Source organism: Dermacentor silvarum, chromosome 5 (genome assembly GCF_013339745.2).
Source record: "Dermacentor silvarum isolate Dsil-2018 chromosome 5, BIME_Dsil_1.4, whole genome shotgun sequence".
NCBI classification, from domain to species: Eukaryota; Metazoa; Arthropoda; class Arachnida; order Ixodida; family Ixodidae; genus Dermacentor; species Dermacentor silvarum.
In genome coordinates, this window is record NC_051158.1 from 66,500,676 (window position 1) to 66,523,857 (window position 23,182).

General features: G+C 43.9%; 2 protein-coding genes across 4 annotated transcripts in view; one reads left to right on the plus strand and one right to left on the minus strand.

Moving 5' to 3' along the window:
* Nucleotides 1-15,669, minus strand: part of LOC119453430 (intraflagellar transport protein 46 homolog) — a 73,183-nt gene extending 57,514 nt beyond the window's left edge. For all 3 annotated transcript variants that reach the window (XM_049668151.1, XM_049668150.1, XM_049668149.1), the window contains exons 1-2: nucleotides 15,549-15,669; nucleotides 6,180-6,931 (exon numbers count right to left, since the gene is read on the minus strand). In XM_049668151.1, coding sequence (XP_049524108.1) covers nucleotides 6,180-6,212 — 33 coding nt within the window. In that variant the 5' untranslated portion in view covers nucleotides 6,213-6,931; nucleotides 15,549-15,669. The remainder of the gene's footprint in view (nucleotides 1-6,179; nucleotides 6,932-15,548) is intronic.
* The window catches only part of LOC119453433 (small G protein signaling modulator 3 homolog), a 37,084-nt gene continuing 27,534 nt past the window's right edge, over nucleotides 13,633-23,182 (plus strand). The window contains 6 exon segments of the mRNA XM_049667949.1: nucleotides 13,633-13,638; nucleotides 15,540-15,728; nucleotides 15,964-16,030; nucleotides 17,468-17,601; nucleotides 18,552-18,749; nucleotides 20,798-20,932. Of these exon segments, the coding sequence (XP_049523906.1) occupies nucleotides 13,633-13,638; nucleotides 15,540-15,728; nucleotides 15,964-16,030; nucleotides 17,468-17,601; nucleotides 18,552-18,749; nucleotides 20,798-20,932 (729 nt within the window).

Sequence of the window (23,182 nt, forward strand, 5' to 3'; positions counted from 1 at the left end):
CTGCACGTCGCCCGTTCGTGTGTGCGCAGTTCAAAGTTTCATTCAGGACGCGTTCGCAGGGTTTCCGAGCGCTTGAGGGATAAATTCAATTACTGTATGGCAGGAGCTGCCATGCAGGTGACTTCATCACTTCGCTGGTACTGCTCTTACTAGTTCTAGTTTCTTCGCTCAGATAAAAAAAACAAAAAACAAGAATTGCGTAGTTTCGCCCGAAGGGCGAAGCTCTGACACTGAAAGAAACGTTTAGCGTTGGGCTCGAACTCTCCGGGCAGTGTTCGTCATTGTTGCTTGTTGATAACAGTATCTGCACTCGGCGGCGCGTGAGATGTTCTCTTAATTCTTCTGCACTCTTCTTGAATGAATGAACCTTGAATTAAAAAGAAAACTGCACACGTGTGTGACCTTGCAGAAGCACAACCCAATTTGCAGCGAAGCTGTTTCTGTCGAGTAGTTGCAATAAAAATTTCATTGCCGCTAATTAAATCACGCAATTTAAAATGTTGCCCCTATATGACTGGTTCGTTTGAAAGCTTCCAGCATATAGAAATTTTACGAGTGCAGTAATTCATCCACGGACAGTTTACATTGCGAGAATATTAGCCATAATATTTCCCCACCCCCACACCCCCCTTTTTTTTTCATCACATGTGAACTTGTTGGAGTTTACGGTTCCGGCAGAGCCGCAGTGTTAAGTTCTGCGGTGTTTCTAAAACACAGTTATAATGCTCCGTATAACCAAGAATACGTAATTTACTACTAAAGCCTTGCAATTTTTCCGCACACTTTCACCTTTTACATATCACCTCTAACCTCCCTCTAATTTTAAACAAGTATAAACAATGCGCATTTTGTAGTTCGTCTGTGAACTCCGTATAGAAACCTACTACGAACTTTGTACAACGGAAAAATAATAAACAAAATGAAAGTTCAGTAATTATTTACAACGCTTTCTAATCTGGCCAGGAAAGTTATTTTCGTCATAACTTTTTTTATTTTCGTACTGCACGTGAACCCCGTCTTCTGTAAACATAAACTTGGTGCAAAATAGCAATCTCGGGTTATTGGGAAGCATAGCCGATAACGGTCAGCGTGACACAAGCGCAATTATTCACGCAACGCAATAAGAATAGTACCACACACACAAAGAGCGCTCTCTGCGTGTGCGTGTGTTTCTTTCTTTCCTTTTTTTAATGTGTGATACGTGAACAATCGCGATTTCCACTAGGAAGTATGCCACGGCAACTTGTGCCAATCTTCAACTTTTTCTTTCTTTTTTTTTCCGCACTGGAGAGTCGAGCGGCATCGAAAAAAAAAGAAGTCTCAATAGAGATCGACGGACTTACAAGCCCTACAAAGCCCAACTAACGATTATGCCTCATTCCTGTAGACTCTGCCTATAGCATAGCTCGGCCTAGCCTAGCTTAGCGACGACGATACTTTTGTAATATAAACCACATCAAGGGTAACGGAAGGCCAAGCAAGCGACCAATCCGGGAAGAGTGTCGTGGGGATAGCGAGTGACTTGCAATCGCTCGTGCAAGGGGAACTAAAGCCGCCGCCGCCGCCGCCAATCCCTCGCCCTGTGCGCGACTCTGCCCCTCGAGACGCCGCTTCCAGACAGTATCGAGCGCAGCCAACGCAACCTAGAAAGTCTGGCGCAGCGCTGGAATTCGATGCAGTCGATATAAGCAAGAGACGTTTACAGTAGTGGTAGAGGGGAAAAATAAACTGGGAAAAATTGATAGGACTGGAACCGTTACAGGCATACGTAACGGTACGAGGTGGGCTTTAAAGAATACAGAAAAGATTAAGGAGAGATAATCTGTCTCGTTTCCGCCCTGTTGAACAAGGAGGAGAGAAAGACAAAATGTCGAACTGATAAATATCTACACAGATTACTTGACTAGCTCAAGCAGGCTAGGTGCCCATTTGTCGCCGCCCCGTTTCGAAGAAGATGTCAATAAATAGTATGTTTTACAATACAATAATACAATGTTTTACAATAAATGGTACAATAAATGTATTTCTCCCTCTTTTTCTTTTAGATTCGTACAACTGCCGGGTGGATGAAAGCTTTCCTTTCATGGTACATCCTCTATCTTGCAGATTTTTGCGAAACTGATTTGCTGTACTGCTGTTGCAAGTAATTCGCCTCTCGTACGCTGTAGTGCCCATGTTGGAAACAATTCTCTTTGAGTATCTGCTTTAGACACCTGCCGCGTATAAGTTTTCTAGGGCAAATATTTCGAGGACTGGTGCAATTCAAAAACCACAAGTGCTTTGTGTTGCACCGTGTGTGTCTTTGTGTTACGCTTAAAAGCGAGAGAGAAACCAATGGAAATGAGCACTCGCGCAAAGTATGTCTAAAACTACAAGCGCACTTTTCTGCAAGGCAAGTGTGCTATGCGACGAAGCGCGAATGTCAGGGGCGACGAAACAAGACGTCGGTGACGGCGTCAGTCTCGGGATAAACGTCTTAGCGATTACGAAGACCGCAAAAAGAAGAAAAAAAAGGAAAACAAACTTGAATTTTCAATAGCCTAGAAAAAAAGCGTGAAATCAACTTATACGCCTATTTGGCAAGGTCCGATATATGACCGTGGTGTCCCTAACTTGAGTTAGCATTCGTCACACTTGCCTACATTGCACTCATTGTGCCAGCAGTTCGGTCTTGGCGTTAGAGACCAGTTTTCGTTATGACGCACTCTTTCAGGAGATTATTAAAATTCTAGCAGTATATATCTTCGCTATCAGTATTATATGCGACAAAAGTCAAGCATGAGCAGTGACCAGGGTGACCAGATGAATCTGGGCCAATAAGCGGATCGCTCTTTCGAAGCAATAAAATCTAAATAAGAGACGGGGTTCGTCTAAAAATAGCCTAAAACACCCGAAAGGTTTTATACTGAAAAATCTAACTGTTTCGCGCACCATAAACATTTTTGATAACGTCATCCTACAGGCGAGGTACCTGGGGCAAAGTGTAACCGATGCCTCTTTCTACGTCACCAATGCCACTCTACATCACACCTTTCACGCGAACATCACGCTTGTAAGTGATGAAGAAGTCTTCTTAAGCTTCTATGCTACTCTCTACGTGATTTCTCAACACCATCAGGATTTCAAACATTTTTATTTTTCTGTTTTGAAGAACGTCATACCTGAACTTATCATTATAAAACGCGTCTAAGGTTCTCTCTTATCAGGAGTAAATTCTAAAAAGAAATGTTGTATTAGGAACACATTAAAAATGCGTGAAGGAGACCAAGTTTCAAGCAACTTCATAAGAATCTCCTAGGCTATAAAAGAGTCCCTTTATTCCGCACCGCGATTATATGTTACAATGCACGTACGGCCGACTACTAGCTACTATCGAGCGGTGATGTTATCATTATGGAACTGATTAACAATTAGCTATATATTTGCCTGTATTCCTCAACAATTCCGGCAGTTTTCTGTTTGTTTTCGTCGTAACCGATGTACCACAAAGTCGCAATAATGCAAACAGATAATTCATAATTCCAGTGAACTCAAATATCCGAGGTTAAGTTGTCCCGCTAAGTTTCTAACTGGAAAGTGCTTAATTAGCTTGCTGCCGAGGGTGGCAAAAATACCTCCCCTGACAGCATTCTCGCACGATCGAAGAGCACTGCAATAATCATATTATGGCTCACACGGAAAACCTAACATTGAAATCTTTCATTTTCTTAATTGCAAGCTAAAAGCAGACACCTGTTTTACAAAAGCATTTGGCGCTAACTAAATGCAAACACACTTCGTGTATGCCAGGCTTTTTTTTTTTTTGCTTTTTTTATAATATCCCGTGGCATGTACATACGGGGTTTCTTTTAACAGCGGAGCTGTTTAAGCCTGCCGTTAGTCCGTTAGTCGTCCACAAAAAATGTGGGCCGATCCTGGTGGTAGTGCTGAAGGGGTCCAAGCGCAGTGGCACATACCCTTGTGAACTAGCGAAGCTGCGCCTGGCTAAGTCTAGGCTAAGCATGGTTGGGACTACTTAAGTTTAGTCAGTCATCGATAGCCAATTGATAGCCAATCAATAGCTTATCGATAATCGATCAATAATAAATAAATTCCGGATAATGCTGGGGATGACTTGGTAGTGCTTAGCCTAGCCCAAATACGTAGCCAATACCTTGCGTAGCCAATCGATAGCTAATCGATCAATAATCAATAAATTCCGGGAAATGCTGGGGATGACTTGGTAGTGCTTAGCCTGTCCCAAATACGTAACCAATACCTTGCCGATAGCCAATCAATAGCTAATCGATCAATAATCAATAATTTTTGGGAAATTCGGGGATGACTTGGTAGTGCTTAGCCTAGCCCAAAAGCCAGGACTAGCTAGGTGCCCGTCAGCTCCGCTGTCTCTTTAGCATTGCGCCTTCAGTGCAACCTACCCTAATTTTTTTTAGACCATACAGTTTTTTTTTTTATGAAACAGCTATACGTGCAGCGAACGTGGCATCATTGCAGAGGAGTTCATAAGTGAGGCCGACATACTTTGCCGCTAATAACCTGAGCTTCGGAGCCCTAATGAACAGTAATTAATTAACCTTTTATTAATGCCTTGGGGTCAGTTGTTTGAATGGCAAATTTGGTAGCACTCACATTTCAATGCGCCCTCATAAGTCGCACCTAATTCTACATATTCATCATCAAATTTCAATGGTAAATCTAGGCATTAAAGTAACTACGGTGTACTAGTATTCTAGTACACTGTAACGTAACCGAGCACGCCACGCAAAGAAAAGCGCGACAAAGTTTGAAGCTGAACGTCTCGGCTAATTACCGTGGCAGCCACTAATACGAAGCACCTGCGGCTGTATGCCGTGTCAGGATTTCCCGCCAGATGCCATCATTCGTATTTCATCACACACTATTTTACGGGGTGTTGCCGTCAGACGTAGCTGCAAGACGCACTCGGTTTCGACATTGCATCGACTGAGCTTCGAAATTCGATCATGAATATGTCAAATTAGGTGCAATTTTCAAAATTAAAAAAAAATTGAAGGTGTGTTAAAATGTGACAGCCTCCAAATCTGCCATGCAAATAACTGCTCCCAAGTCAATAATAACAAAGTTAATTGATTAATTTTTGTAATTGTTAGTTTTCTGAAGCTCACGTTATTAGCGCCAAAGTATGTCTGCCTCGCCCAGGAACTTGTCTGGAAGAACATCACGTTCGCTATGCTTATAGCTGTTTTATTTTTAAAAAACCGTATGGTTTAAAAAAAAACCATAAAAAGACACTCTGTAGTGCACAAATCTACTCATTAACCTAGATAAGAGCTCGACATTACTGCATGAGAAATCATGACGCATAATTGACCACTTAGCCATACTTCACTAATGAACTTTTTAACTAAATTACTTTAGCGCACATATTGCAATTCGCGATAGAAGCCATCGGGGACATCCACTTGGAATAGAATAAGGGACATCCATTTGGAATAGAATAAGGGACATCCACTTGGAACGAATTTTGAAACTATACATAGCACCAGTTTTGACATAAATGCCCTTTAACTTGAAAGTAAAAAAACGCACCGTTGTTCCACTTACTTTTTTAACAAAATTCCTTTTATACATTGAAGCTCAAAAATTACTGGAACACCAACGCAATTCGTCGCACTCTTTGGGCATATATTTCTCGAAACTGATGTCATCCTCAGAACTCGTTCCTAGTGAATATGGCTTGCGAACTCACAGTTAGGCTGCAATTCGTTAATTGCAATATTTGCCATAAAGTAATCAGTTTAAAAGAAAATTACCTCAATTTTGGTAATTATAGTAGAGTATGCATTCCGACTTCTCGTGCGAATGATGTCCGCATCGAAGAGTTTCGCAGCTCAAAAAGTATAATTCTGCTACATACGTACATGCTGCAAATTACATGCCAAAGGTGATTTTTCTTTAATTACTGCATTAAAATATGATATATATGAATGCTTCATACATGAAACGCTTAATAGCATTGCCTAAGATCATATTTTGCATAATTTCGTATAATTTTTAAACATAATTCCGAAATTTGAATCATAATTCTGTGGCTCCCACAAACTGACGCAAGTGAACTAATGCGAGTGGACTGCAAAGCGTGTACGGGTCCACCGCGAACCCTACTTGACCTGCCAAGGGACTAAACGGCGTGTCCTTACCTTTGTCGATGCGTGGCCTTCTTCTTTTGGCATAGCTGACACCGATCGGATCAAGAAAACGCCGGTTCGAAAACGACAGCAAAATCTTCGCGGTACAGCCTATCTCCAAGTTGTAAACAACCCCGTTGCCTAGGCGACAGATGGCTCGTAGAACATCACCCAAAACCAGTGGTGCTGTCGAACAGCAACGTTTATAGTCCAGGGTTCCTAGCAAAGCATGTTACTGTGGTTCGTAAAATACAGCCCATTCATTCCGAGGCACCACGCAAGCATTATTTCCGAGGAGAAATATGTTAACTATCACAAACATGGCGTCTCGCGCTCTCAGGCTTCATGACGTCACTATAGAGTCAATGTAACGTCACGGTTGACGCGGACGGAGCGAGTGTGGGCGGCGTTGTCCGCACCCTGCCCGCATCTTCGTGTTCCGAAACCCGTTAGCCGATCGCTCCGCGTACCGCAAAGCCGCAAATGTCTGACATATGTGTGGCGAAGGCGGCTGCAGTTTGGTTGCTGTCGATCGTGTAGTAACGCGTGTTCCTGAGCCAAATTTCTGCACGGTGCATTCACGGAGGCATCCAGACACGTTATCAAAACCTGCAGTGCGAGGATGGATTGACTGGGACGATTTCTGAGCACATTGCTGCCGGCCCGACTGGTCGAGCTGCATCGGAAACATGGATTTCGCAAGGTCTGTTTTCGGAGGTAACTCCACTGAGGGCTACAGTCGAAAAAACACGGAAGGTAAGCAGCTTACACGTTCTCCCAGCGACTGAGTGAAATGTTCTGAGTTGCGTCAAAACGGGTTGCCGACGTATCAAGTCGAAATACAGTTCGACTGCCAGCCTATACTGGTAAGCGCTCCGTGACCGGCATCAGAGATGAACAGCACTCTGTCGCTTACGTGTTTTGACTACAAATGAAAAAGATCAGTTTGGCTTATTGTGCCGCATACAATAACTGCGGTTTAATCTTTACTTGCACCTACGAGGCAGACTCAGTAGCGCGCGCGCAAGTGAATTATGAAAGAGCGATTCCGGTGGCCTTTCGTTTCCATCCGATCGGATGTGGCTTTTGATGGATCGATGCCTTTTCGGCGATACTCCCAAAGTACTTCAAACGATGTAAAACTGCACACGTGCAACTTCCGCAGTTGTTCCTTTAGAGTCTTGAGGTGTGTGGACTCACCTTCTAGCTCGAGAAATGCTTTATCGCGATGCGTGGAAAACAAACTGAGCCTCATCAGTGCGCCTTCAACCTTGCGCCATTCGGTTTCATCCTAGTTCGCAGCTTTAGAAACACCAAGTGACCACAGATGGGAGCCAAAATTCATCCTCTAGACCATACATATTTGTCACCAATGGCACAGTAGCTATATAGGGAAACTGATCACAATCTTCACATATTCATGTCATTATTTAACGAGTCATTGCCTCTTTATATGCCTATACTGTGAGTATTCATTCCTGCAGTAAATGTAGAACATATAATGCCGACCATTTTTGGTCATTTAACCAATGACGCTATAAAAAGTTACGTATAAGTAAGTACTTAAAAGAGACCAATGAATGGCTGGCCAATGACGCTATAAAAAGTTACGTATAAGTAAGGTAAATATGTCTAAGTACTTAAAAGAGACCAATGAATGGCTGTCGTATATGTGTCTAGAATAGCTGCCCGTAGTATGCCTTAAAACATAGTTATGTGTCTTAAACTCTAAATGTTTTCTGGGAATCTTTCGTTTAAACAAACAAGCCCAACTGCACAGTACAGGCCAGATCAGCTGCGTATTGAGACGCATTGGCATTTGAATGACTTTTAAGATAATTTTGAACTGAATTATATAGAAAACCTGGGAAACAATGCGAGCAACGAAGCAGCTGCCGCGTGTGACAGAGAACACCTGGCCTTCAAAGATTTGTCAGCTGGAATGCCAGACGCCTTTCTGAGCTAGATATCAGATCCGCTCATTTCATCTCTGCCGGAACAAATGTGCGCACACAATGAGCAGCACCCAGGATGCTGGCAGTAGCCACAGACTCTTGTTCTGCAGCTGACTATGCCACAAGGAGCCAAGCTTGTAGCTCATCATTCGTTGCAGAATGTGGCACTGTTTGCGAATCATATTTGGATACAACCGTTCCTTCAACATTGGAATTGTGCCAGGTGCAGTGAAATTTTGCTGGAAGTGTAGGACATCTGTAAGTTTTTCTTGGTGGGACCACATCCTTAAACTTGCTTCAGCATCCACCCACCATTTCAGCTTGCCCCTACCACCATTTTCATCTAAACTGACCAATACGCAAGTAAAGGCGAGGGCCTTTTCAAACGAAAGAGCAGGATTCGTCGTTGATGACAGACAACATTTGAGAACCAAGAGACAGTGTGTCAGCTCGTCTTCAGATTTATGTTCTATCTTGTGCGCATGCACCACATGCTGCATGGCAGAAACACTCCTGAGCACCTCTTCTTTCTCTTCTTCGCATGCCACTCCATGTAGAAGACAGCGCTACTTGAAATCAAACGTTTCAAAAAGGCACACTTTCATTGTTGCTGGTCAGCGTTATCTAATCTATTCATTTTGTTAATGTTTACCTAACACTGTATATCGACAGTAATTGGCAGTAGTACGTCAAGCAAGGAATGCCGGGCTGGAGCTAACATTTTAACACAGGAACTTTTGTCTTCTTCAGTGGCTTTCAAGACAAGTTCCTTTGTTGAAACATTGGCTCTAGTGTGACACATCCCTTGCTTGACCACTTTGTCTTCATCTTTCTGTGAACCTCTTGTCTTGTTTATATGCTGTCTCATTTTGAATTTCTTGGAATAGAATGCAGTCATCTGCGAACAGCCGGATTTTAACTGAATGCATTTTACATTGTCATTAATGAAAACTAATAAGAATAAAAGGCCAAGGACAGATCCTTGCGGTGTCCCATATTGAACCAACAAAGTGCCAGAATTTGTATCATCAGTAATGATTGTTTCACGTCTGCACGTAAAGTACGCCTCTATCCAATAGAGCAGCAAATCGTGTTTGAGGATCAGTTTTAATTTTGACAGCAATTTTGCATGTGACATGTGATTAAAGGCTTTCTCAAAGTCTAGAAATATTATATCAATTTGGCTATAGTGGTGCAACAAGTTCATGCACAGTTCCCAATATTTGTTTACTTTTGGCATCCCGCAACGAAAACCATGGTAAATGGTTCTTATACACTTACACTTATTCTAATACAGTTATCTAAAAGTGTATTATTTTCAATTAAAACTGTGATATACAATAACCCAATATGTTCATATGAGATTGTTGTGTTATTGTGACTCGGGGTTGAAGGACGAGAGATGGACTCTTGGAGCAGACGAAGAGGAGACGAAAGCTTTATACAGTATGTACAGATATAGCAGGTAATAGCTGGTAATAGCGGTAAGAGTGCACCAGATCGACTGAGCGGCTGGTGGCGACGCCCCGTCACAAAGGGCTGGTTCTGCCTTAAATCCCTTTTTGGGCTCCTAGTCAGCAGGAGAGAGGCGGGGCAGATGCTGACGTCACCCGCGTCGCATTCTTCTTTCGTCGTGGGGAAGGCCTGGTGCAGCTTGAATTCACCCGCATCTAATTCTTGATTCGTCGCGGTGATCAGTCGTGGGGCTCAGAAGAACGCAGTGGGGGGAGCACCCGTCACGTCGATGAAGGCACGTGGTGTGGCACAGTAGTGTATAGAAGTTGTGGAGCATGTGGGTTTTTCAATGGGGCAGGCAACAAATATCATAAGTAGATAAGGTAAAACAATACTGTTCAAAGATTTCTTGATGAAAGCAGGGCTTATCTTGTTTTGAAGATGAGAATGTGCTTGACAGTTTTTGTGCAAAATTCTCATCACACTTCTACTAGCCATCACTGCACCTAGACTGAGCCGGTGTAATGTGAAAATTCCTTTTGCTCTGTAGCGGTGGCAGCATCGGCGTCGCATGAGAATTACATAGACGCTCGCTTCTACGCGAGGCACGGGCGGCTGGCACGCTCCGGCACGGGCTAGCGTTCCGAAAGAGATTAAAAATGCTACGCTAAGAGATCGGGTGTCGGTTTTTCCTCTCCCGCGAGAGCCTGAGACTTTACCGGTCTACGTGGTCGCTCATCGCCACAGTTTGGTGACCCGGACGTGATACTGCCATACGCTCCTGTGGTAGAGACGACCATGGACCCGACCAATGCTACGAGAGCTCAAGGCCAGAACCCTTCCACTGAACGCGGTGAGCCCTCCTGTTCGGCCATCGCCGTCCGCCTCCCACAGTACTGGGACCAGCATCGTTTGGCGTGGTTTCTTCAGGCCGAATCGCAATTTCAAGTCGCTGGTATCCGTTCTCAAGCCTCAAGGTTTCATTACGCCGTTGCAACACTCTCGCCCGCCGCCATTGACGAAGTAGCAGATTTGTTGAACGTTCCATTGTCTACCGCCGCCTATGACGATCTCAAGGCAGCCCTGCTACAATGCACAGCAGCTTCACAGCGTTCTCTCATCCATCAGCTTCTGTCCGCTGAAGAACTGTTCTTTTCTTATAATCCCACCATTCACGACTGGCCGACAAGAGTGAAAACATGGGAGAGCATAACTTGGGCGAGTTGATTTGAATGCACAATTGTGAATGGCACGAGAAACAAAGGACAATGAAAAAAACTTTCAGGAACACTTTTTGTCTTGGAAAAGAGCTGGAAATTTAAACCTGGAAATTCATTGTGGGAAGTGGGCCTGTTTTTCAGTGCTCAAAGATACCAAGGTGTTAATGAAGCACAGGGTTGAGTTCACGGGAAAAGTTGCTGGGTCATTCTACATACAGTACACATCAGATTTTTGCATCAGTGCTCTGCAACTACAACACTACAAGAGTCATCCTGATTTTTTAATCGTGGAGCTAAGAAATCATGTCAGTCTTGGTTCTTTCTATTGGTGATCTTGCCTTGTTCTTTCTTCTGGTGGTTCTTCATGCAGTGTTTGCCTGCAGCAAATTTATGTGACCATGGCTCATACATGAGAGGGCATGCTTGCTTTCATTATAAGTTTCAATTGGTAGTGTGCATTTGTGCATATGGGTCTTTTTTCGTGGTTCCGTGTTTTTTGTGCCATCTACAATTATGTGTGGGACCATGCTCTCAAGTTATTACCTGCAAAAGGTGTTCTGCTCTGTAACTTCTTGTCTACGTTTCATTCGTCTATGAGGGTACAAGAGTGAGTGACTGGCCACTGCTGTGTTTCGAGCAGAGAGGAGAGAGAGGCAAGCAGAAGCAGCGAACATTCAGCATGTCATGCCCTCAAACACAGGACCGAATTGCTAGACAAAGATGTAGTGGTACATATGCAGCACATACTGCCACTCATTTATCAGACGTGGACATGTTTTCATTTCAGAAGTGTAGAAGTATTGGCCAGTTGGCATGACATTGTCAAGGATAAATTAGCGCCAACAGACAGGACAGACAAATGGACAGAACAACATGAGCACTAACTAACGACTCAGCTTCAAGTTAACATGTTGCTCTGCCACGCGAGTTTGCTGTCTGTGATCGGCGGCTACAGACATTTGACAAAGTAGCGATAAATCAGATGAGGGCAAAGTAAGGTATACATGCAAGAGTGCTGATGCTTGTTTCCGTGCTCATGTGTGTACCAATTACTTCATCCTCGTCTGATTTTGCGCTGTTTCATCAAATGTCAAATACGAATGTTCACCAACTAGTGAAAGTTTCCCTGCAGCTGCTGACTCTTGAGCAGATCTCCTATCCCCCCTCTTCCTCAGAGTTGTCTGTCTGTCTTCTCCTTTTCTTCTTTTTTTAACTGCATTGATCTGCACTAAGAAGCCAGAAAGTGGGAACTAACCAAAAGCATTGTGTGAATTAAGTTGCTTAAAAGTGCATTGAAAATGTAGTAGGCCTACCAGAAATTTTATATTTGCTTAAATGAAGTGGAGTTTTGCATTTCGTGAGTTTTGAAATATTGCGAGCCGGCTCTGCAACAAAAGAAAGCAAGGCACATTATATCTATGCATCACTGATGGATGACTTTCTACTTTCCAATTCTCTCTTTCTCGTGGATGCATAGACGTTGTCTATGGAGAATAGTTCTTAAGGTAAATGAAGCTTTGCAGGGCTGCGGACTGTCCATTGTGTAGCATCAAGAACAAGCTATATAGGGATCAATTTTGCTGTGACCTCATAGATTAGCGTCTGCATCATCAAGGTTTTGAGAATGGTGCTCGCCTTGTGTACTGCGCTGCACTGCTTCACAGTGAAATTCAAATTGTGAGAATTTTTACACTGTACTTTGGAAAAGAATTGAGAGCTACTTGCCACACCTTTGAAGGAAAAGTCCCTGCTCCTGAAGAGCAGTAATGCGACAGTCTTGAAAAACACTGGTCGTTGGTAGAGTACTACAAGAACGGGAAGACGCTACTTCAATATAAAGATTGAACGGCATTCACAACTGTGCCTCCTCTACTATAATGCATTCTTTTATTTGTTTCATTTTACAGTTGTGCCACACCTGGTCAGATTTCATGCTTTGAAGGATCCTTTACAAATTCTTGTTTATCTGCAGAACAACAGTCTTAGTTGCGATGCCAAGCAATAAGATCCTTTATTCTTCTCAGTGTGTTCGCAGCAACAGCTGCCTTTTGCCATCTGCCTTGCTTTTGTGCCGGGTACAATTATAGGCACTAAAATGTGCACTCCCAAGTCTGCACATAGAAAACATGTCAGTTAGGAGGAGACTTAGAAGCATCATGCAGCGTTTGGACTGCACGACAAGATGTTGTTTGCAAGCCAGGCCAGGAGGCACAGTTAACGAAGCTGTTATGAACAATAAGAAAGACAAGCCAGGTGAGGGAGCAAAGAGCAAGTGCTTTTTTTAATAACTTCGATTCAATCTGTGCTTGCTATTCCTAATTTTTTCCTTGCTTTTCCTGTAAATGTCCTAGCAAGTCACAGGTTGAGAGTGACTTGTTAGCACAGAACTGCGCTGAGTACTGATTGCACTTGGACTGTAAAAAAAAATTTTAAATAGGAAATGCTGTGAAAAGGGTTTAGTGAGTCTCCTCTCATAGGTAGAAATAGATAACACGAATTGTGTCCAACTGCACTACAAGCATAATATGGCATCATAACATAGCCAATAACCAGACATGCTGTAGCCTTAGAGCTTGGCACCTGAGCCTGAATCACAAGCCACGTTTACATGGCTGTGACATATTGTTGTGCTGAAATCGGTTTTGCTTGTGACGAATCTCGTAATTAAACTGCCACCTTTACTAGGTAGCTGCAGCAAGGTCACTGTGCGCTAGGCAAAGATAAATTAAAATGTTGCTGCAGCTTTCTGGAAAGTGTGCATATGTAAGTCACGTTTAAATCACGTGTAAGTCAACTGCATTTGTGGAATTAAATATTAATTACCTGAATTGTCAGATGGGTGTGAGCAGTTCTTGTCATCCACGCTGCTTGCCTCGCCAAAAGCTAGGACGGGCTGATTTGCCCACCATGTCGCAGCTATGTAAATGTAGCTGCACCAATGTGACATGCACTGAAGAAGGTGAAAAGTAAAATTGACAGCGCTCTAGCTTTGTGCATCTCTAGCTTCATGCATTCATGAATGCATTCACGTATGCATGTATGTGGTGCCTCAGTGCTTTTGGTGTTCTGCTGCTGACTGTGAGGCTGCAGATTCGGTTCCCAGCCGTGACAGCTGCACTTCAATGGGGACGAAATGTTAAAAAATGAAGGAAAAGGTGCACATTAACTCTCGAAGAATGAGACATGAAAATGCCTAAAGTAAATGTTCATTTTCTGGCAAAAATCACTGAGGACTAGCATATTAGTAGCATAAACTTTATTTTGTCTGAGATGGGGTGTAGGGAGGTGGGGAGCGGGAGGGCCCGGTCCTCTTCTTCCTCAGGCAGCGGCCAGGCCTTGCGCTTTGGCGGCATCTTCGGCCATCTGGACGACCTGGAGTTGGAGATCCAGGTCTGAGCTGAGCAGTGCAGTCTCCCACTGCTCTAGGGTGGTGATGGGAAGGGGATGTAGTGAGCTGGTGCGTTTTTTTTTTTGTGTGTGTGTTTTTTTGGTACTTATCAGTAGACACGCCCACATGATGTGATGAAGATCGGCTCTACGTGAGCATAATTTACATTCTTCTGTATATAGCCCGGCATAGAGGTGACTGTATGTCACTGGGTTTGGGAAAGTGTGCATCTGTAAAGACACCAGGTAACTGATTGCTTTTTATCTAAGTTTTTGTGAGCGGCAGGGTAATGGCCCCTGTCCTGGTGGTAGAAGTTGTAGAATTTCCTTGTAGGATACCATAGTCCCTGCCTGAACAGGCGGAGGGATTCGAACTGCTTATTGGAAGAGGTTGTCGTGCGGCCGCAGATGGACAGTTCTTGGGCACACTGTGAGCAGCTTCGTTTCCCGAAAGACCGGAGTGCGCCTTTGCTGAAACAAGTTGCGTCCATCTGTGCCGGGTTTCGGGTACCCTGGCCAGAATTTTGAGGGTTTCGGGCAAAATGCAGCCCTTTCGCGAAATTTCTTATGGCTGTCTTTGAGTCGCTGACTGTGAATTCGGCTCTGGAGGAGGCATACGCCACGGCGATTGCAACTTCGTCCCCGACCTCCGGTGAGGTTGTAGTGACTGAGCTTGCAGCAATGGTTTGACTTTGCTGATCTAGTACAGTTGCTGTCATGGAAAGAAAAATTTGGGGGGCAGATACTTTTTCAGCAACAGATTTGCTGCCTGTGGGCAACACTAGGCAGAGCATTTAAAGTGAGCTTTGTCCCCAAGCCACCTATGTCTTCATGTGGGACTTGTGGAGGCTGTTCTCGTCGAGTGTGAAACAAAGATGTACATTGCATTTCCTCTATATTACATATTTCAAACAACTGCAACCGTGGATTTTGCATCGATCTCTGACTTTCCTTTCGAAAGAATGGGAGTCACATGCCAAATTGTTTTTTCCTCTCATGCTGTATTCCCACTCTAATTCAACAAACAACACTTTCTGCCTCTTGTTCAGTGCAGGCCTAAATCCATTTAGCCAAAAACTCCTGTACTCATAGCCAAAGATCGGCAAGAAAAAATACATTTTTTATTTTTTTTTGGCTTGTTGCCTGTAGGCAACACTCATCCATAAAGCGTTAAAGAAACATGTGGTCAAAATTAATCCGGAACCCTCCACCACAACCTCTTCAATGTTGCTTTGGGACATTAAAACATTACAAATCATGCATTCATGTTTGTTGTATTGATAGCATCTGTATGTATGTGACCAAGTCAACTGCATCTTCCTTGAAGCTTAGTATCCACCCTCACAACTTTGCAGTGGAGACACTTGTCTGAGGATGAAGAAGACGTGCGTTGTGGTGGAAGCGACTGCGGGGGTGGAGATTCAATCAGCGCCAATCTGTTTGGCAGTGGGTCGGCCCAGGGCTACAGTCCAGCGCCTGGAGGGCCGTTCTCGGCACTCACTCCGTCCATGTGGCCTCAGGACCTGCTTGCCTCGCTTGCCCAGGTAACCACCGTGTCTGTCGTCTCGCTTTCTCTGTCTGTGTCTCTTGCGCTGCCCCGAACCATAGAGGAAGAAGCTTTTGCAGACAATGATAAAACTCATGCTGGACATGTGAGCAAACGATTGTGAGCCTCTCATATTAAAAACAGAACAAACGAGTCGTTGAGCTGCCTATTAGTGCTGTGTGCTGTTGTTGTTCTTTTATGGGGGCTGACTGTGTGCATTCTGTGCTCGCCAGCCTGAGGACACTGGCTGCCACCACGACTGCCGCTTTGATGAGTTTGGCTTCAGGATAGAGGACGAAGGTGAGACACATTGTTGTGCTCCATGCGCTTTTGACATGCCTCTTGTATACCTCTTGTGTAGGCATATACATATAAGCTGAGCATGGCAGAAAACTAGGTGGGGTGATGAAATTAGAAAATTTGCAGGTGCAAGTTGGAACCGGCTAGCGCAAGATAGGGTAATTGGAGATCGTAGGCCTTCATCCTGCAGTGGACATAAAAAATAGGCTGGTGATGATGATGATAATGATAGCTCTTGTAAGCTATGTTCCGGAGTAAAAATTCACATGACAGTTACGAGTGTGTAAAGTGGATGTTTAAGCGCTAGCTGTGATGTGGGCTAGGCATGACAACAGTGAGATGACGACGATGGCATTACGACGATTGTATGACGAGAATCGCATGACAACGAATCTATGACGACAATAGCGTGAGATGGCATGATGACGACTGTATGACGATGATGGCACATGCTCAGCGGCACATACCCATGGGAACCGTAACCTGCACTGTCTCTGGGATCTGCCCACCACTGCCAGCAGTGGTGCCAGCAGAGAAAAACTCAGCAACGAGATAAGACAAGCAAATCCTTTAAGAGCAAGAATGTGACCTTCCCTGACCTCTCAGAGCTAAACAATGCTCACCACGCAGTCATGCAACACAAACACCACTCTGTGAACTGCACATTTTGCTGAAACTGCATGTTGCTCATGAAGCTGGCACGTTTTGCTGTGCAGAGCCGTAACAGTACTTGGTAATGAAGTTTTGAAAATTCATAATGTTGCAGTCAGTAGAAATTTAAGTTATTCTTTAAGAGAAATACAGAGCTCAGATTTGGGCACAGAGAGAGTTGAGTAATTGAGTGTAATATTTGCAAAATTTCGAGGTTGCGAGTTTGCTTCGAAATATTGAGTAATGCAAGGGCCATGTGAAGCGCGGTTGCTCATAGTGTGTATTTCAATGCAGCACTCAGTTTTCCTCTTTTCTAGACAGCTCTTGGCTGTGCTAGGCATCAGTCAATGAAGTGCCATTGTCGTCATCGCCATTTCAGCGAAGCACAAAATTGGGCGAGTTGGTACAGGTGGACCATATTCAACTGCAGCGAAAAAGGAGGAAGCAGTATTACAAGATTGTGTACGTCTCCTTCTCGTACTTGAGCTTTGTCTATTTGCGCTGCAGTTAAACATGGTCATCATGATTCTGTTTGTTGTTTTTGCTGTCATTGTCATCATACTGCCGCCATGGTGCATGGTTGTGCCATTAAATTGTGCAGTACATTAGTTTACAGCTAGCTGGTCAGCGCTGTGGTTCTTCCAAGGTGTCTAACCCTGTGTCTTTATTGCATCACTTTTGTGGACAGCTCTGTTTGTTTATTGTTAGGTTTCTCCTCAACTGAATTTTTATTTCACTTGCTCGCCAAGTAAATCTCGACTCTCTGTTGCCATCCTCCTGCTGCAGATGGACCTGAACAGATGAGCCGCAGTGTGGACAGTGAGGAGCCTTTCCAGGAGAACCCCCAGCACAGGCTTAAGTGGATCGCTTACCTAGAATTCACCCACAACAATGAGGTCGGAGACCTCACATGGGACAAGGTGTGTTGTACGGCTTCCCAGTAGACGCACGAGAGCTCCGTATGCCCCCTAGCAGTGCTAAGGCTTCAGCAAACTTTGGCTGAGGCCAAAGTTTGGCTGAGGCCTTTGCAGTTAGCCACACACAAGGACTCCATGACCTATGGGCTTGAGATTCCTGGCTTAGAGGGATCAGAGCGCACACACAAAAAGCTTTCGTTACACTAGGAATAAACATTTGTTAAGCTAGGTTGATCGATTGCACTTCTGGAATTGCAGATAAGCCAGTCTAACTGTGAAAGAGTGCTTGGTATGGCACAAAGCGCATAAAAAGAAAGAAAAAGAAAGGCAAGCGAGAATGCGACCTTGAAGTGTCTGAGTTAACTCCCTACTTCATAATAGATGTGATCTAGTCAAGTATCCATCAATAATAAAATAAGTGCATAGCATCAGAAACAACCAAAAAATCAACATGGCATCTTTCATGAACTTTTCATGCATGAAACTTTCACGAAATTTGTTACATCAGAGATGCCGTGCTTTTTCAGAAAATATTAGTATCCTCAGCTAATAAGCAAGACATTTCAGTCACAAGAATGCAAAAACAGTTTTAAGAAGTGCAGCCCGATTTATTGTTGCACTTTGGCGTTTCATTATGAAGCCACGTAGACAGAATGAGAATCAGATGCTTTATTTTTCTTGAATTTTTCCAAGAAAGGTACCGAAGGTAAAGGTATAGCAGTACCTGACAGAGGCCTCTGTAGCGGTCATACAAAAATGTTATATTTTACATACATAGTAAAAAGTTCGCAGCCTGTGGCAGGTCTCTCTTATACAACAAAAAAAGTGGTATGCTCACAATTCACTCTAAGAATTTTATTATTAGCACAGTGCATTAGCACAGTGCAAGCCTGTGCTAACATGTCTCTCTCGTTTGTAGTGCGAGGACCATTTGTGTCTGCAACGCTTCACAGGTGGAGCCACACCTGCCGCACACGCCCAAGCTGCGAGGCCTGCTGCGTGAAGGTGGCATCCCACACTCGCTGCGACCCCAGCTGTGGATGCACCTGTCGGGGGCAGCCCGCAAGAAGAGACAGGCTGGTCTCACCTACCGCGAGGTGGTGCGGGCCTCTGCCAACGACCACCTGCTCACCTCCAAACAGATCGAGAAGGTACGCTGCGCGTTACTCCTTGACGGGAGGAGTTTTCAGAAAGATAGGCCTCGTATCTCTCTGATAATTAGGGCTTAACAAAAAATTCATTTGGAACTTCGAAACCGATCCGCAATGGTTCAGTGTGCGCTGTTGTGCGTGAGATCGCAGGTTCGATTTCGAGCTGTCGCAGCTGCATTGCACTGGGCCCAGAGGCAAAAACACTCATGTACTTAGGTTAGTGCACAGTACAAGCATTAGCGTGTCATGCGAGACTTCTCACCGCTATTCTTGAAAAAGAAGAACTCGGTGGCAATTTAGCGGTGAATGCTAACGCATTAAAAGTGTACAATCATTGGATTCTGCAGGTACTAACATGTAGGGCAGGAACTTGGAGGTTAGCAAGGAAGCCTGAGAAGAAGTGAAGGACCGCGCAACAAGCAGTGGAACGAAAAATGTTCAGCGTAACACTGTGAGGCAGGAACTGAAAAGTGTGGATTAGAGAGGACACGGGGGTGGCTGATATTCTAGTTGACAGGAGGAAGAAATGGAGGAGTTGGGTCGGCCATGTAAGGCGTAGGGCAGATGACCGGTGGTCTATCAGAGTTACAGAATGGATGCCAAGGGAAGGAAATTGCACTCTAGGATGGCAGAGAACTATGTGGTGTGAATAAATTAGAAAATTTGCAGGAATAACTTGGAATCAGCTGGTGCAAGAGAGAGGTAATGGAAGATCACTGGAAGATGCCTTCGTGCTGTGGGTGGACATAAACTGTGATGATTATGATTTATGTTTAGGTGCAGATTAAAGAGCCCCAGGTGCTTAAAGTTAATCCAAGGACTCCTCTTCCCCCATTATGGTATCTTTCATAGCCTGTATGTTAGTACTTTGACACGTTAGGCACCATAATTTTGCATAATTTGATTTAAAAGCTGAGAGGTTTGCCTGCATAAAGCTCTTCCCCTGCATACTAATCCTCAAGGGAAGCGGAAACGCCCTATAAAACAAGAGGGCAGAAGTAACAAAACAAAACAAAGGTTGCATGACAAGGCATATCAATTTCGCTGCTGACTTCCTAAATGATCAGCATTTGAGTCTGATTTGTCATCTTGATTGGCTGCTACCAGTCCAAATGGCAGCTTGAGTTTCTGAAAGCAGCCAAGTGATTCCGGATAAGCTGATAAGAAATCAAGGGCTTGACATTGCTTTGATGGAGAATGCCAGAAACATATGTGTGCCTTACTATCAAAAAACTTTAGAGAGTTTACCGTTGGGCTAATATAGGTACATATTTCTAAAGTTCAAAACAGCGCACAATATGGGAAACATTTTTTAAATAAAAAAACCAAGCATAGAATGGGACAAGAAAATGAGCATTGTGTTTTTGTCACTGTCTTGTCCCAGTCTATACACTGTTTTTGATTTTACAAGCTGTCAAAGAGCCTTGAGAGTGTGTTTCCATATTCATCTTGTATGTGGCACTTCGTTCACTTTATGTACGCTCTGCAGTCTGCTATAATTTGTTTAACCTCTTTAGTTTTGTCATTTGCAGCAGTTTACGTGTGGTCAGAAGAACCCGTGTCACCCTTTCAACTTCTCTCAATTTCACCAAATAAAGTGCATGGACTCCAGCACCTTGTCATGATGGCTTAGCAAATACAGCAGCCTAGTGTTCAAATGCATGCTCCCGTAGGGGGCAGAGTTGCTCAGTTGTCCACCATGTTCAGATAAACTGCTAAGTAAAACAAATTCGCTCCTCTTGCTTGCAGGTGTCAGGCCAAGGGCTTTCACAAGGATATTCAGCACCCCCTTTTTTTTTTTTTTTTTTGTTGTTGCTGCGATACATTTAGACACCTACAACGCTTAATAATTGTACGCACAATTTCAGCACATTGAAATTAGTGTTTGACAAAAGTTATACACGTAAAACACGCTTTCTTGTGATGCGCTTTTTCAGCCGATCTTGTTCTACCTCTTGCCCACTTTTGTATAGTAACTATGTGGTGCTGCTTAGCATCAGTTTGGCGATGCCACTCTGTGTGAAATGCTGCCCCTCTGGTTCGTGCAGGACCTCCTGCGCACCATGCCCAGCAACGCATGCTTCTCACATGCGACCAGCACGGGCATTCCTCGCCTGCGACGTGTTCTGCGGGGGCTTGCCTGGCTCTACCCAGACATTGGATACTGCCAGGGCACTAGCATGGTAGGTGCCGTGCAATACTGCCATGATTGAGCAATGCTTAGGTTAGGGCTAGTTGGTAATTCAACTAGATTAGCTAGTTGGCACTGCTTGTGCCTGCCATTTCGCGTTTTGTTGTCTGTCCTGTTCTGCGCTAATAATCAAAGTGTTGTGAATCTACCATAATCTGCAAGTCACCATTCATACCCAAACGAATCTCCATCCCCACTTTCTCTGCAGAGAATGTTTCACAAAGTACAGCATGGTCAACTGTTAAAGGGAACACCTAGGTGGTATAAATCAAACACTTCTACTTTATCAGCAGAAAAAAATGGCTGGTAGGGACACATTGGGATGACCTCATTGCATTAAAAACCCTCTTCGTGCCTTCATGCCATATTTCAGCTGTAATCAGTAGCCAAATAATAACTGCTTGTTCCCTTTAAAAGCAGCCATGCCTGCGAGAACCCGTTCCCTGCACATTTGAGATAACTTTTAATGGCAGTAGCTGTTAGCAAATTCCAAGGTACACAAGAAAGGTTTTTCAGAAACTATTGACTAGAATACTAATGTAGTATATTGCAACACATTTTGAGGACAGATGTCTCGGAACTGGTGCTAGTTATGGGATTTCTGCTGAATAAATTGACATGACTTTATTACTGTTTGGCTTCTGTTGTGAAATTGCAATGTGTGTCCTAAACTGAATCAATCGTTCAGAAGTTATTTTAACTAACAGAACATTGGGGATTTGTCATGCAAGTGATGCCTGCCTTTTCAAGTAACCGATCTGAGGAGATGAAAATGCATTATGTGTGACACAAATGTTTGTGTCATTTCTGCAGCATTAAAGATAGGCATGCACTTTCATGTTGCTTGTCTATAACACTAGGGGTAGGTAGCACTTCTCAATCAACCAACTATCCCCGCTCTCTGACCTAACAGATGCTAAATGGACGCCAAAATACAGCACTGAATAAGTTTACAGTAGTGGAGTATTCTTTCAAGACTTTGGTTCCATTTATTTGGCAGGAAAGGGTTGTTTAGTAGTGGAGAAAATGATCTGGTATTGCCATCTGTCTTTCCTTTTTGCATCCTCTCAAGCTTTCCAAGCCTTTGTACACAGCAGTAGCGCACCCAGGATCTCTGCCAGGGGGGGCTTAAATTTTTGTGTGTGCGTGTGGGGAAGCAAGTACTTTGCTTAATGTGCAATTTCGTTGCTTTAGCCAGAGGAATGCTACAGCAAATAAAATGCCTAATAGTTATAATAATGACAACAAGGATGATGATGCTTGTTTCTTCAGCGTTTTACTCAAAGTAATTTAAGGGTGAATGAATAAATACAAGGCAGTGATAGAGTGTTTTTGTTAATCAGGAAAATTCGACCTCAAGCCACCTCCTGAATTGCAATGACAATGTGAACAGAGTGCTGAAGGTGCACGTTGGACTGGTGGGGGTTGGACGCGTGGGGGGGGGGTTACAACACTCGAACCCCCCCCCCCCCCGTCGATGCGCCACTGGTACACAGTAAGACAGATATTGGTGCCCCAGAAGTGTAGTTTACCGATCCAGCTTAACCTAATGTTCCTCAAGTGCATCCCTTTAACTACTCCTGCAGGCAATTTATAAAAATATTAAAGCGAAGTTTTCTTTGCCTACCATCCCATGGTTTCGCCTGGATTGGTTGGTTTATCGGTCAGTCGGTCGGTCAGTCAATTCGAGTAGATTCAGCCTCATTCATAAAAAAAAAGGCGCATCAGGTGGCAGGATTCCACCTACATACTAGCACTTTGAAATGATTGTTACATGTTGATGATATTATTATTTCCGTGCTAAGACACATGTCCACATTGGGTGATCGGTCAAGAAGTGTGCCCACGTGTTGATTATGATGACGATGATTTCCATACAATTACATATACCCACAACGGGGGGATTGGCCAAGAAGTGGACGGTACAGCTCGTGTCATCGCCAACTAGCTTTTTGAGATAATTGCTGCACGTTGATGATGATTATGATTTCTTACTAGTATGGCACACACCCACAATGGGGGATCAGCCAAGAAGTGTGTTTGCGTGTAGATTATGATGATGATTTCTGTACTATGACAAATAGCACAATGGGTGATCAGCCAAGAAGTAGCCAACACCTCCCGGAATAAGAAGAAATGACGAAATACCAGCCTATAGCATATATATGGGATTTGTCGCATTGTATAGCATGGGTGTGCAAGAGCATATGCCCGCACCAGTTTCCTTTACTCCAACGACGCG